At 47.0% G+C, this 14,700-nt stretch overlaps 1 protein-coding gene across 2 annotated transcripts in view; it reads left to right on the forward strand.

Annotated features, from left to right (window-relative positions):
* Positions 1 to 9,606: 9,606 nt before the first annotated feature.
* SYTL2 (synaptotagmin like 2) overlaps positions 9,607 to 14,700 on the forward strand; it is a gene marked incomplete at its 5' end in the record, with an annotated part of 70,674 nt that continues 65,580 nt past the window's right edge. For both annotated transcript variants that reach the window (XM_080641733.1, XM_080641741.1), the window contains one exon: positions 9,607 to 9,707. In XM_080641733.1, coding sequence (XP_080497859.1) covers positions 9,607 to 9,707 — 101 coding nt within the window. The remainder of the gene's footprint in view (positions 9,708 to 14,700) is intronic.

Genomic DNA, 14,700 nt, shown 5'->3' on the forward strand with positions numbered 1-14,700 from the left:
GGCCAGACAGGAATGTACATGACTACATCCAAAGTGAGGCTTTATACGGTCCTTGTAAAGTCTGAGTTGGGGATTGCCACAGTTCAGTTAACTTTATGATCCTGGGTTTAATTCCAGCCTGGTTAATAAGTCCGTTGGTTCCTCCCCTCCTTCCCTCTGAATTTGAAACCTGGAAAATAACTAAATCTAGAATTCATCTGTAATGCCTGCTATTGTCAGTGTGCTGGTTTCAGGGGTACTGTGAAATGCAGCCCAACCCATTTATTAGCCCGTTTGCAAATCCTTATTTAGGTTGACATGGCATATGTCCCAGTAGATAAAGGTGGTTTCTTCTGAGTGTCCCGGCTGTCACATTAGGTAGCTGTGTAACCTTAGGCCGTTGGTCTAACCCCTCTGCGTCTCAGCTTCCTCATCTGCACAAAGAACTAGTTATGACTCTGATTCAGCTGTTACTTCATTTTTGTGTTGGCTCTTGTCACAGCTGGAAAGCAAATGACATACAAATGAACATGCTTCACTTGACAAACGGCTTGCCCTTTCACCAGTCAGCGGCCATTTCCGACCTGTTGGAATCCTTGGTAGCTGTGATTCCCAAACCTGGCCAAACAGTTGCATCATTTTAGCAAATGCACATTCCTGGGTCTCAGCCCTGAGGGTCTGATGCAGAAGGTCTTGAGCAATCAGTGTCTGGGAATCTGCTGCTCATCAGCCAGAGTTGGATACAAGCAATAATGATACAATTAAAGTGGTTGATCTCCCAATTTAGATAGCACTATAGACTTTACAGTTGACAGACGTCCTATTTCTTCTAGGAAGCCCTCCCTGGCCCTGGAGACTACATTGATGTCCCCTCTCCTCCCTGCCCCTGTTAAAAGTTTTATGGCACTCTGCTTCTCTGCTTGGTAGGACTTCTTGGGCCTGTTTCACACCTGCCCTCCTTCCCAGAGTCTAACTCCTTTCCCCATCAGAACTTTGAAGACATACAATTTACCCTCTTCCAGAACTGTGACCTGGGACTGTGGAGGATGTTGCCGTTCCAAGAGCAGAGGAGGCCTCTCTCCGGCGCTGTGAACTTAGGCGAGGCTCCTGGGGCTTCCCAAGCTGGGACACCAGTACGAGCGCATACATGGGTGGCTTTTACAGCAGCTCTAAGCAATGGCAGATGAACCTTGTTCTATTGTGTCTTAAAGTTCCTTCTTGATGTGTGGCCAGAGCTACGCCATCCCTTCTGTAGACTGTCATCTTTTTTCAGAAGTGATTTGAGTTTTCAGCCCAGGTGTGAAGTTTAGAGTGAATTTTCAGCTGCTCATTATCCCAGCGCCTTTCTTTCTTTACTGTTTTTATCTTTTGGATAAAAACTAAGAAAACATAGATGAAAAGGGTAGCTCTGGTACACTTATCAAGATTAGAAAATGTGTGAAATTTAGGTTCCAATGTTCCCTCTTGGCATTTAGGCCCCTTGGGTTCAGACTCAGGTACTCTTTCCCCATTTATAGCCTGTACTTTAGTTACTAGCCTTCTTTTTGAGCATCTCTGTGGTTTCATAGCCCATTGCTCTTGGCCAGAATGCCCACTTGCATCTCTGATTTAGCCTTCCAGGCTCACTGTGTTTTCTCCCTTTCCTAAATCTCTATGGCCCCAACCCTTGGTGTGTGCCTCTTTTCCCAGCACTTAACATAGTACTGGTCTGAGGGTTGGTTGTGAAAAATACCATCTTCCTCAAATGGCCCAGTATCTTGCCCTTGGTTGGGGCTTGATTGAAATATTTGATTCCCGTGGATACTATATTCTAAAGTTGAGCCCTAAGAATGGCAAAAAAAAAAAAAAAAAAAAAAAAAAAAAGCTTTTCAGAAATCTCAGGCAGCAATTTTCAACTGGTATGTTGCAAGAATTTGTAAAAGATGCAATACCTGACTATTTAGTCAGGGACACTGACCTCTTTTCCCTTAGATTGTCACATTAAAAAAAATGGCAATATCCAACACAACAATGGCTGTCTGGTGTGAATGAATCAAAATTATACCTATTTTTTTGTCAGATTGGCAAATAAATATACTTTTTGGTGTGTCACAGAACTTTGGTAATTAGTTTGTATGTGCCATGAGATGAAAAGGGCTGAAAATCACTGCTCTAAGGACATTATCATTAGGTTTGAATATGAGATTGAGGGGAAGGGGGAGTTCTCACGTATAAGCTGTCTTTTCTTGTCCCTGTACTTAGTTTGAGATCGCCAAGTCAGTCTATGGCAGTGGTCGGCAAACTGCCGCTTGCGAGCCACATGCGGCTCTTTGGCCCCTTGAGTGTGGCTCTTCCACAAAATACCATGGCCTGGGCAAGTCTATTTTGAAGAAGTGGCGTTAGAAGAAGTTTAAGTTTAAAAAATTTGGCTCTCAAAAGAAATTTTAATCGTTGTACTGTTGATATTTGGCTCTGTTGACTGATGAGTTTGCCGACCACTGGCCTATGGGAAGCATTAGCTGTGAGCCCCATCAGCCTGGGGCTGGAGGAGTGGAATGCATTAGAAAAACCACTTTTGGAAGAATCCTCACAAATGTGAAAGCTTTGTTTCTTGATGTTGCCTGTCAGTTTTGATAGTTTTGTTGTTCCTCAATCAAAAAATAAAACGAAACAGTGGATAACAAACTTTTTCTTTCTATTCCACCTACTTTCTTTCATTTATTCACTTCTTCATAGGTTCAGTTCATTTTATTTCTTCACTCAACTCACTGTTGTTGTTGTTGTTGTTTTTTTGTGTGTGTGTGTGTGTGTGTGTGTGTGTGTTTTGAGAGAACTACTTTAAACCAGTCACAAGACAATGCACTATTCTTTCTCCACTAAGTTAGGTAACACATTAGGTTGAGTAATGTGCATGTTTTTTTCTCTCTTTTTTAAAAATTGATTTTGAGAGTGAAAAAGAGAGAGACTTGATTTGTTGTTCCACTTATTTGTGTTTTCATTGGTTGATTCTTGTATGTGCTCTGATTGGAGACTGATCCTGCAACCTTGGTGTATCGGGACAACACTCTAATCAACTGAGCTACCCGGGCAGGGCTGGATGGTTTTTAAAAGAGTGATAGAAGCCCCGAGCATGCAGAAACAAGAAAATATTCGTATAGCATTGTTTCCTGACAGTGCTATGGACAAAGTTTGCCATTTACAGAACCCATTTCCGGATAAGCATACAACAAAACATTCTGATTTAATGTAAACATATAAAGTCATTTTCTTTAGTAATAGTTTCTGGTTCCAGGGATCGCTCCCAGGATGCATGTTGACCCAGGCGCCCCTTTTTTGTCTCTCCTATGCCTGTCCTTTTCCCCCCCAGGTCTGTCCATAAAACAAACGCAAAGGGCCCAGTCATTTTTCCATTCTTACCAAGTTGTGCATAGAAGGGCATGCCTGGCTTTGAGGCCCAGGCATGGTGCCCATAGGAGACGGCAAAAGAAAGAAGGAACAGAAGGAGGAACAGCAGGGGGAAGAAGCAGCCTGGGCATCAGAACCTGATTCTAGTCTAATCTTTGTCTCTAACCCTGTGAGCTCTCTGAGAATAAGGGGGATGGCGATACAGTGCAGATTAAAACCAGTGGCTTTAGAGTTTACAGCCCTGCGTTGAAATCCTGCTCTGGTTGAGCAACTGTAGACAAGTTATTTAACTCCTCGAGCCTGGTGTGGGCTGTACGGCGTGGTCAGGGGGATTCAGTGGGATTACATGTGTGAAGCACCACCTGCTCAGTTTTCAGTCCAGAGAAAAATGACCAAGATCATGAGAGGCTCAGGAAGCATCATGTGAGGAACAGCTGAAGAAAAGAGGAAGTTCATCTTAACCCTCACAAAGGAGGCTCGGAGAGCATGGAAGCCTTCTTCCTTTTAAATTGTTGTGGGGAAGGGAGCGTGAGCTGAGGCAGGCAGGGCAGACTGGAGGCAAAGGGTGCAAATCACAGGCAAGTTCAACCACGTGCAAACAAAGCTTGAGAAGTAGAGGAGCCCAACAGGGGAACCTGCCGCTCTGGGCACAGGTGCCCGGGCAGTGTGGCTGGTGGTCTGCTGCCCACCAGTTCAGTAGGGGGAAGGGAAGGGGTGAGCAAAAGTTCTCTGATTGTCTCACTCCACTTGTTTGTTCCGAGGCTTTTCCTGAACCATCTGTGGGTTATTCCACGTATCCTTTGATGCCTCTGGGAACAAGGAAGTTTCCAGAGCATCTGGCTTTGCGTGTGATGCTTTGCCACTGCTGGGCGTGAGCCTCTTCATGGATTGGGCCGTATCTGTGCAGCGCCCTTCTCCCCAGCCCCACCCCGACTCACACGTATTTGCTCCTGCTCTCCTGCTGCCTCCCAGATTTTTCTTTCAAGCCTTCATTCTTGATGTCATGGGACTGTCAGAACAGTTTGCTTCTCTTCTGAAAACCTCATCATGTGAGAGTCACTGCTTACTCGAGTTTTCCTCCCCTTCCTTGGGTTTGAGGCTTTGGCACCACAGCAGCCGTCTGGGAAAGGAGAGGGTGCCATCTGGCCTCCTGGCAGCAGAGTGAGTGGGGGAGCACATGCGTTGGCTCATCAGGCTTTATCCTGGGCTTGCTCAGGCAGAGTGAGTGGGATTAGCGCTACAAGCCTCGTTCTTCTCTTTGCTGCCATCAGAAGCAAGTGCTGACTGGGGCCTTGGTTTCTTTCTCCAGGTTCACTGCTGCACAGTGGACCAGTAGAAGAGTATCGCCTTTTATCGACGTGGCATAGCAGGGCTGACGCATGGAAACCCAAATAATCACAGTCTGCTTGGAACCCTCAAATTTCCCTTTTGTGCTGCTGCTCCAACTGCTGCTCACCCCTATTTGTCCTTGCTGGTGCCCTGCATTCTCCCCAGAGCTTCACAGTAATAAGGAGGGGAAAGTAGGAGTGAATATGCCCATTATCCGGGGGAGAAAACTGAGACCACACCATCACACAAAGGACCTGGAGCTGGAACTTGATGCATAATGTGGACCTGTTTTGTGTGTTTTTTTTTTTTATTGTTAAGGGGACTTGTGTTCATGTGTTAAATACTTGAATGCCCAGTAGGAACAAGGCACAGGGCCAGGTGCTGGGGACAGCAAGCACTCAGAGGCCCAGGCCTTGTTCATAAACTAGTGAGGGGCAAACAGGCATAGACAGGGGTTTGAGGCAGCGTGAGGTACCCTCACTGAGGAAGTCAGTGCTAAGGAGTACACAGGAGGGACACCCAACCTGGCCTTGAAAGGTGAGGGAAGGCTTTTGCACAGTAAGTGACCTCTAACTTGAGATTCAAGAGGTATTAGCTCAACGAAGGGTGTTTCAGGAGGAAGGAACAGCCTCTGTGGGGGTCTAACGGCAAAAGGAGCTGACAAAGCCCAGTGTGGCTGGGGCCTAAGGAGAGGCGCTTGGCGAGAAAGCAGGTGCCAGTTCACGTGGAGTCCCACAGGCCACGGTAAGGATGCTGAGCCTTACTCAGAGGCAGTGGGAAGTTGCTGAAGGGTTTGAAGCATGGAATATAGCTCGGTCAGATTTTTTGCGAGGAAATCATTCAGCAGCATGCAGAAGAGGCGTGGGAAGGAGGGCTGAGCCTAAAGACGACTTTCTGCTCACGCTGGTGCTACTCCTGTGAACACATCAGGAATCCCTGTGGCCAGACTTCATCCCTCCCAGTTTCTGCACTGAGGTTGCGCCCATGCTGACTGCCAGCTGTGGGCCAGTGGTTCTTTGATGCGTAAGCAGAGAACGAGGGTCCACAGCCAGACGGACGAGTTTTGTCCTGCTTCCCTAGTTTGAGAAATCTGTGCGGAGGGGGAATTAAATGAGATGTCAGCATCGGGGTGGCGTGATCTGACAGAACCACTAGCAGATACCAGCCCCACTGAGCACAAGCTTGTGGCACACACCTCCCTGAGCCTTGCTCTCCTCGTTTGAAAACCACAGATAACACAATACCTGCCCAGATCTTATGAGGAGCCTATGGGATGATGTATGTAAGGTGCCATGCGCATAGGAGGCGGTCAGTAAATATTTATTCTCTCTTTTTTCCCCCCTTTCTCTCTTAAGGCTGCTTTATCTCAGGGAAAAAGCCAGAGATCTTACAGCCCATACAGAACCTAACACAGCCTGATCTGTTTCCTTTCTGACCTGCTTCGTCCCGTCTTCCTGGCCCGTTGGAGAGTTCAGCACTGGCCTCCTTGAGGGTTCCCGACCACACCAGACACCCTCCCACCTCAGGTCCCTGATATCTGCGTGGCTTGTTTCCTCATCTCGCAAGTTTTTGTCCAAATGTCATTTTCTCAGTGAGACCTCCCCAAAGTTATTTAGTTTGAACATTGTCTCCTGCAACCAGCATGTGAGCTCCACAAAGGACAGGAAGTTTATTTCTGTTTTATTGATTGCGTTTCTTTACTGTTCAGAACAGTGCCAGGCACAAAAGGCTCTCAGTAAATGTGTGTTGAGTGGATGCAATGTTCAATTAGCTCCCGTGATGGATAACACCTCAGATATTGGGAATCAGGGAGCACCTGGAATTGAAGAGCCTCGATGGCCATCTGAGGGCAGGCTCTCCTGCCACCTGGCTGGGCAGTGACTCCTGGCTGCTCAGTGAGGAACCAAGGGTTCCAGCCCTTCATGTCTTTGTTTGTAAAATGAGGATATTGCCCTTTGTCTCACTGAAAGTTTATTTTTAGGAAAACGTTTAACCCTTAGAAGCTTTTACACGGAAGCACTGCTTTGCTTATAGTTACGCCCGAAGGTGTGGAAACCAGCATTTCCCCCTTTAGCACCCTGCCAGTTAACACTGCTGGACAACCTAAGTGGTTTTTCCCTTTTGTTCTCTTCCTGACCTCCCGGCCCTGCATTGAATTTAACAACAATCTTCCACTGAACCATAGGGCGAGCAGTGTAATGCCTCATCGGGGACGTGGTTCCCAGAATGTGGCCTGAATCCACTTCCTTGCCAGCCTTTGAGATCTAAGGAAGTTACCGGGCATGAAAGAAAGCTACTGTGCATGAAAAAATTGAGATAGCCGGCCCCTGGTGAAGTTCTGTCTTTGCATTAGTCCATTTGTTCCCTTATTTATTCGTATTGAGAGACTCACAGTCAAATGGGAGAGACTAAAGGAAGACAAATAATTACAGCAGTGGAGGTATATAAATGGAGAAGAAGTTTTTGTGAAGTCAAAAACAGTATTGTCCTGGATGGTTAGGCTCAGTGGAAAGAGCATCAGTCTGCAGACTGAAGGGTCCCGGGTTCGATTCCAGTCAAGGGCATGTACCTTGTTCAGATGTCCAGGGAGGAGGCAACCAATCTATGTGTCTCTCTCACATCGATGTTTCTCTCTGTCTATCCCCCTCCCTCCCACTCTAAAATAAATAAAAACAAAACAAAACAAAAATATATGTAACATCCCCAAACTTCAGTGGCTTTCAACAAGTATTTATTTCTTATTTCCATAGCTACAGGTCAGCTGGGGTGACCCTGCTTCAGGTGGGACAGGATCTGGTCTGTCCTTGTATCTTTCTTTCTGGGACCCAGACTGGAGAGGCAATAGCTACTTGGGGCAAGCTCTTCTTGTGGCATATGCTGGAGTATAAGAAGCCGAGCCAGGCCACACAGCACATCGACAGCCTATGCCTATTTCACATTTGTAACATTCCATTGGCCACAGTAAGTCACAGGCCAAGCCCAACATCAGGCAGGTAGGGATGAATACTCTGCTCACTCTAACGGCAACATGGTTGTGTAGTTCTATGTCAGGAAGGGAATGAAGAGTCGGGAACAATAAGCAAATCTATGACCGCATTTAACTCTGGCTATGGAAGTTCAGGAAGGCTTCCTGGAGGTGGAGACTTCCATCTTGAAGGTTGAATAGTTTTCAAGATGAATAGCAGGCAAATGCATGCAAAATGTAAAAAAAAAAAAAAAGAGAGAGAGAGAGAATGAAGTATTGTCTTACTATTTATCTGAGCAGTCTCTCTGGGCATTTTGTAAAGAGATGCAGGAATATAAAACAAAGGTCTTCGGAGTACCTGTCCGTGAAGGCCAAACTTCATGGGGGAGCTAGCAAACATAGTTCAAAAGAGAAAAGGGAAGCATACAACCAAATGCACTCTGACTCAGCTGGATGAAACAAAAGAGTGAATTCAGAAAGGAAGCTAGAATATAGTTTCAGTAGCTCTTTTTGGTACAGGATGCAAGGTATGTGCTATTTCATTTGGTCCTACTGTCAAGGACAATGAGAGAACCGGAGCCTCACAGTGGGAGGTAACTTGCCTAATGGTTCGTAGCTAACAAGTGGTGGAGGGGGGAGTTCCCAGTAGTTGCCCAAACAAAGAATCTACTCATAAAAATCACTCACTAGTGTACACACTCCATTTTATTCTCAAGTGAGGCTACTTTAAAACGTACTGAACACCTGTTTTTTAGCCTCTACTGTATGTGCAGCGCTGTGTTTGGTAAAGGGACCTCAGTCCTGGAGTTGGTCATCTCTGAAGTCCTGGCTGGTTGGGGCATTCTTCAGATCTCACCTTCTTCCCATTGCACATGGGTTTAAGATGCTTCTGAGAAAATCGGATTCTTGCCCGTTGTCCTACTTTAAAATGCTCACTTTGGATAGTAGGGTGTTTTGAAATTCTGCCTCTTTCTTTCCCCCGATTTACATACACCTACCAGTAAGTGTTCTTCATGCTCAGAAATGAAGGGAGACAAGCTTGGCGAGCGGCTCCAGGCCCAGCAAAGGTTAGGGGCGGGACTAGGTGAATAGTGACAATTTCCACTGCTTTGCAAACTACCTCTACCTGATCCTAGCTCTCCTGTCATTACAGAGCACAGATGTCCTCCCGTGGAACATTCCTACTCATGAAGAAGGGAGCGTTTGGGAATTTTCATTTCTAATCTCTTACCCACAGTCACTTGGCAGCTGGAATCATGTCTTCCTGGTCTTGCTGACTTTTACTGTGACTTTTCAGCCTAGTGTCCCATGAGTTTGAGAACCAGATCCTTGGTGCCAACATCCCTTTCCTCAGTGGATGGTGAACACGGGGAGGTGGTCCGGCATTGAGTAGAAGCATGATTCATAACCCATTTGCCATTTGCTCAGGAAGCCAGCGGAACTGGTTTCCCTGATCTCAGAGACCATCTCAAACCCCAGGCATATTTGAAATCTTGCAGTAAAGAGCAACGCTTATAGGAATGACCTCACACTGATATTTCCTGTCTCCCGATTCCCCAGGTAGATGGTGCTCAGATGCTGTGGACACTCTCGAGCTGGTGATGAGGACTGAAGGAGAATTAACTGGTCCAGAGAAGGGGCGTGAGTGGAAATGCTGCTGTAGGACCCAGTGACCTGCCAGGCAAGGAATGCAGCTTCCTTCTGAGAGCCTCTTCTCTACGTCGCCCCACAGGCCACTCCTGCCTCCCTGGAAGGGGCACTTAGGGTTTTGCAATCGGCCACCTAAAACTTTTGCTGAGCCAAAACAGGACGTTTGCTGCAGAACTGAGCAAGATATCATTGCATTTCACTTTTGCATCTTTTAATCATCCGGGCTCCAGTCAGAGTTGTTTAGCCTGGAGAATCTTAAGCTGGATTTGTAACTATTATTTTTGCACATGCCTTTCAAAATGATCGACTTAAGCTTCCTGACAGAGGAGGAGCAGGAGACCATCATGAAGGTCCTGCAGCGGGATGCTGCCCTGAAGAGGGTTGAAGATGAGAGAGTCAGGTAATGGGCCCCAGAGGCCCTCCTGGGAGGGGGATGGAGGGCCAGTGTTCCTAAAATGAGACACTTTGTTTTTTCCCCCCTCAACCATAAGTGGTAGTTCTGACTTGGAGCCTGAATTTATGGGTTCCAATTTTAGGTTTACTTCCTGCATGGAACTTTTTCCTCCTTGGTATCTCTTAATTTATCCCACAGGACTCCTGCCAGAAAGAGAGTCTTGATTCAAAACCTAACTAAATTCCTTGAACTTTTTAAACACTGAATTAAAACTAAAATAAATACAACACATACATCTACATCCACATATACGGGTATGTGTATGTTTATATCTCTTTTTGTGTGTGTGAAATACACTTTTTAAAACTGAATTATAAACCAAACTAGAAATATTTGAAATTTATACAGTTTTTAAAAGAAAAGAAATTGAGAAGTAGCTCGCATTCCTGCATACTTTCAGAAAAGTTCAAGTTGGTTTAAAGAGCAATTAAAATTGGCCCTGCGGGAGCCAGTTTTTCATTTGTGTCCCACAAGGAGGAGTGGCCGCTGTGACACACTGTCCTTGTTGGGAGGAGCCCAAATGGTCCACGTCAACATTTCTGCCACTTTCACTCGCCCACGTGGTGGAGGGAGCAGGCTCGAGCCCAGGCCCTGCCACCCTTGCCTGTAATCTTGGGCTTTGGAGGCAGCGAAAGGCTTCCTGAACATAGGTTAGTATTAACTGCAGGATCCCCGTCTCAGTAGTTCTCCCAAAGGAGCTTAAGCCGTGTTCTTATTTGCTGGCCCACAAGGATCGTGAATAATGGATTTAGTCACATCATTTCCCATATTCTGACCCTAACTGATGTGATGCTTTATCAGTGAACATGCTAAAGTCACTTAGGCACTCCAGAGTGTCTGACTATGGCCATTACCACTAATTCACATAGAGACAGTGCCTAACGAATTGCAAAGAGCTTGCATGCTCATTCTTTCTTCTGAGCTCACAGAACTCTTCTGCAGTTGGGGGAGGTGGGAGGCTCTAATTTCACCCACTCTGATGTGTGAGGAAATTGACTTTGAGACTGGTCAGGTGACTTGCCCTCTCTCAGACAGTCCATAGGTGTCCGAAGTGAGAATCAAATCCTGGTCTTCAGGTACCCATTCACTAACTCCACCTCCTCGTCCTGAGAAAGTAATAGCAGACAGGCCATCCCGGGGCCTGGCCATGGAAAAGGGGGTGGTGTCTTGGTGTGAGGTAGCGCACTGAACTGTGATGGTGACAGGAGGTGGCTGTAGGTAGTGGAGATCATGAGAATGGGGTTCGTTCTTTGTCATGCTCCTCTTCCCAGTCCTCTGGATGGGCCACTGCTCACCATTCTCAGCAGGGAACTTGAGCTGTTTCCCCAGAAGGGTCAGGAGGTTTACTAGTACACTGATCAGCCATCAGAGCCTCTTGGTAGCATTAATGCAGTACCCATTCACTGTTCATAAAGTTCTTTCATGAATGTTATCCTCATGTTACAGCAACCTGAGTTGTGGCCAGGTGGGACTGTTACACCCCTTTTATTTTATTTTATTATTCTTTTTAAAAATTTTATCTTTATTGTTGAAAGTATTACACATGTTTGTTTTTTTACCCCCATTGACCTCCTTCACCTTGGCTCCTCCCAGGCCTTCATCACACTATTGTCTGTGTCTATGGGTTATGCACATCTATATATATAAAAAGCCAACAACTTGAATGACCAGTCACTATGACACCCGCTGCAGCCAGCATATTGGTCTGATGGGGGGCCCCTCCCCCCAGCCGGCCCCGCCCCTGATCGGCCTCTCCCACCCTGATCAAGGGCAGGGTGGCCGGCCAACCCCCCATGGCCCTTCCCCCTGGCTGGCCCTGCCCCCGATAGGCCCCCACCACCCCGATCGGCCCACAGCCCCTCCCCCTGGCCAGCCACATCCCTGATAACCCCCCCACCCCAATAGGGGGCAGGGCCAGCCAGCCAACCTCCTGCAGCCCCTCCTCCCAGCCAGCCCTGGCCCCGATGGGTCCCCACCTCAATCGGCCCGTGGCCCCTCCCCTCAGTCAGCTCTGCCCCCCCAACTCTGATCAGGGACAGGGCTGTCCAACCACCCTTGGCCCTGCCCCTAGGCCGCTGGCCCCGATCAGCCCCCCAACCCCATTTGGAGGTGGGGCCGGCTGGCTCACCGCCCGCAGCCCCTCTTCATGGCCAGCCTCCACCCCTGATCAGCCCCCACCACCTTGATCAGTCCGCAGCCCCTCCCCCCAGCCAGCTCCACCAATCGGGGGTGGGGCCAGCCGGCCTACTGCTCACAGCCCCTCCACATGTCTGGCCATGCCCCCAATTGGCCCCCCCCACCCCAATCGGAGTCGGGGCCCACTGGCCAATCGCTCACAGCCCCTCCCCTCAGCCAGCCTGGCCCTGATTGGCCCCAATCAGGGGCCAGGCCAGCCAGACCCCACCAGTGCACGAATTAGTGCACTGGGCCTCTAGTATGCATATAAGTTCTTTGGTGAATCTGCTCCCACCCCCACCCCCTTCCCTCTGAGAATCATTAGCCTGTTGCATGCTTCCATGTCTCTGGATCTATTTTGTTTGTCATTTTATTTTAGAAGTAAGGGGAGGGGGCAGCACAGAGAAAATATTAGTTGATTCTTAAAGCATACTAGCAAGTGGGAATTCTGTTAGCCTCTCAGAAGACAAGATGGAGAAAGCTGCAGGTCCTCCTCCTACTTCAGGAAGCCTGAATTATGAATATTGGATTGCTGCAAGTTCCTTCAATTCCTTCCACTTCCACAGTGTTAGGTGTGGTCTGCAATTCTGCTTCCTCTATATACCCAGCCACCTTGCAAGAAAGATTTGTTCCCCCCAACCTTCTGTATTTTCTTGGCCCCTGGAATTCCAGCCTGCTAAGTCTTCCCTGTAGCTCTGTGATTCTGTGTGAGTAGAGTGGAGGTGTTTCTTGGGCCCCTTCAGTAGTTGATGAAAATATCCTCAACAATGCATAGTTCTGCCCAGGCCTTGTGAGGGGCATGAGTGTGGAGCCTCTGGCACCAGCCAGTCTATGGCTACAGCAGAAATACTGAGCCCTTTGTAACAGTGGGTTTGTAGACCCTCCTTCCATCCACTGTTTCTGACGGTGCCCCAGTAGCTGCTACTGGTGCTGCCCTTGATTTTTGCTTTTGAAAACTGATAGGAAGAAGGCTTGAAACCTGGTGTAAGCCAAGCCCTGTCTACCACCACCATTCTGGGGGACTTTTTGGTCAGGTCCATGTCGACTAGGCCATGGGCAGGTCCAGGACTCTGGGCCTGGGGAGGAGTGATGCTGTGCAGGGGGAGCAGGTGGGCATGAGCCTATAGCCTGTGGGCACTGAAAGAGGCCCAACCTGCTTCACACAAGAGGAATCATGCTCTGATCCCCTCTTTCCTTTGGGACTGAAGGGACTTATGAGGATGGTTCTGAGGTTGTTTTGCACCTTGGCTGGTGGAACCAGAACTAGGTCTCTGGTTTGTGTGGTTTTTTAAAGTTGATTTTTAGAGAAAGAGGGAGAGAGAGAGAGAGAGAGAGAGAGAGAGAGAGAGAGAGAGAGAGAGAGAGATGAACATCAATGTGAGAGAGAAACATCGATTGGTTGCCTCCCGTAGTACACGCCCTGACCAGGATGGAACCCACAACCTAGGTATGTGCCCTGACTGGAAATTGAACCCACAAGCTTTTGGTGTATGGGATGATGCTCTAACCAACTGAGCCACCCGGCCAGGGCTAGGTGTCTAGTTTCTGAAAATGCTATTCAATAGGCTTTTGTTTTCCAGCCCCCTTACCATCCACCAGCTGTTTGTTTTTGACTCTTCCATCAGAGTTACAGCTTGACAGTTCTGGGAACGAGATTTTTTTGGTCCATATCAGTCACTTTATAGATAAAGAAGGTAAAGCCCAGAGAGGGGAAGTGATTTGCCCAGGGTCACACAGCTAGTCAGTGCCAAAGCCATAATAAGAAAAGTTTTTAGTCCAGTGCTATTCCCTCTGCCCCATACTGTTCATTGCTACTATTGTTTCAGAAGAACAGTAAGGGTTTCATCATGACACAAGGAAAGAACTTACCTACATGGGCTTTGGAGTCAGAACAGACTATTCTCACCACTGATCAACTATGGTTTATTGGGCAAATTATTTAACTTTTCTGGGCCTCAACTCAGAGACTGGGAATGACCATAGTACCAAAGTTAAAGGATTAAAGCCAGGATTAAGTAAAATATTTCTTAATCTTCTTAGCTCATAATAGGTGATGAATATGTTTTAATTCCCTTTCACCGCTCCCCCTTACCTCTGAAAAAGGACACAAGTCTCTGGTTAGTAGTCTGATTCCTTAGGAGGAAATTATTCCTAAAAACTCAATTATTTAATGCAGTGAAATTTAAGTGAGTACCTCTTAAGTATGGGGAACTGCTCTGCACAATGATATGAAGATAATTCTAGAATGATTGAAACATGGTTTCAGTCTTCAAGGAATTTACCATGTAATGGCCTTTATATATTCAATGGATTGTCAATTGCAAAGTTAAAATCTCAACCTTGTTTCCCTACACATGATTTTATAATGCCCCAGTCATTCTGCTTGATATATGGCTTTAGAAATTAAATTATGTAATTATAATATTAGCTTAAGTAAAACATTATAAAGTCAAACCTGCCTCTAACATTGAGACAGTTCTTCCAATGCTAACTTGTTAAAGACTTTGGAGTATAATCCTCCTATAACCATGAGGACATCACTAATGCATGTCCTCATTAAAACCAGACTCTGCCTCAGAATCCTTTTCCGTATGGTCATAGATGAGATTTGGCATTCAAACTGAAATCTGCTTGCCATGCCTGAGATAGCCAGTGCTTTGAATAGTTCGCATCCAAGCTCATCAGAGACACTTGGGAGATGATTTAGTCTACATGTTACTTCCCATCCTGATTTCATGGATGAGAAGAATGAGTGCCAGACAGG

This window comes from Plecotus auritus, assembly GCF_963455305.1.
Source record: "Plecotus auritus genome assembly, chromosome: 9".
NCBI classification, from domain to species: domain Eukaryota; kingdom Metazoa; phylum Chordata; class Mammalia; order Chiroptera; family Vespertilionidae; genus Plecotus; species Plecotus auritus.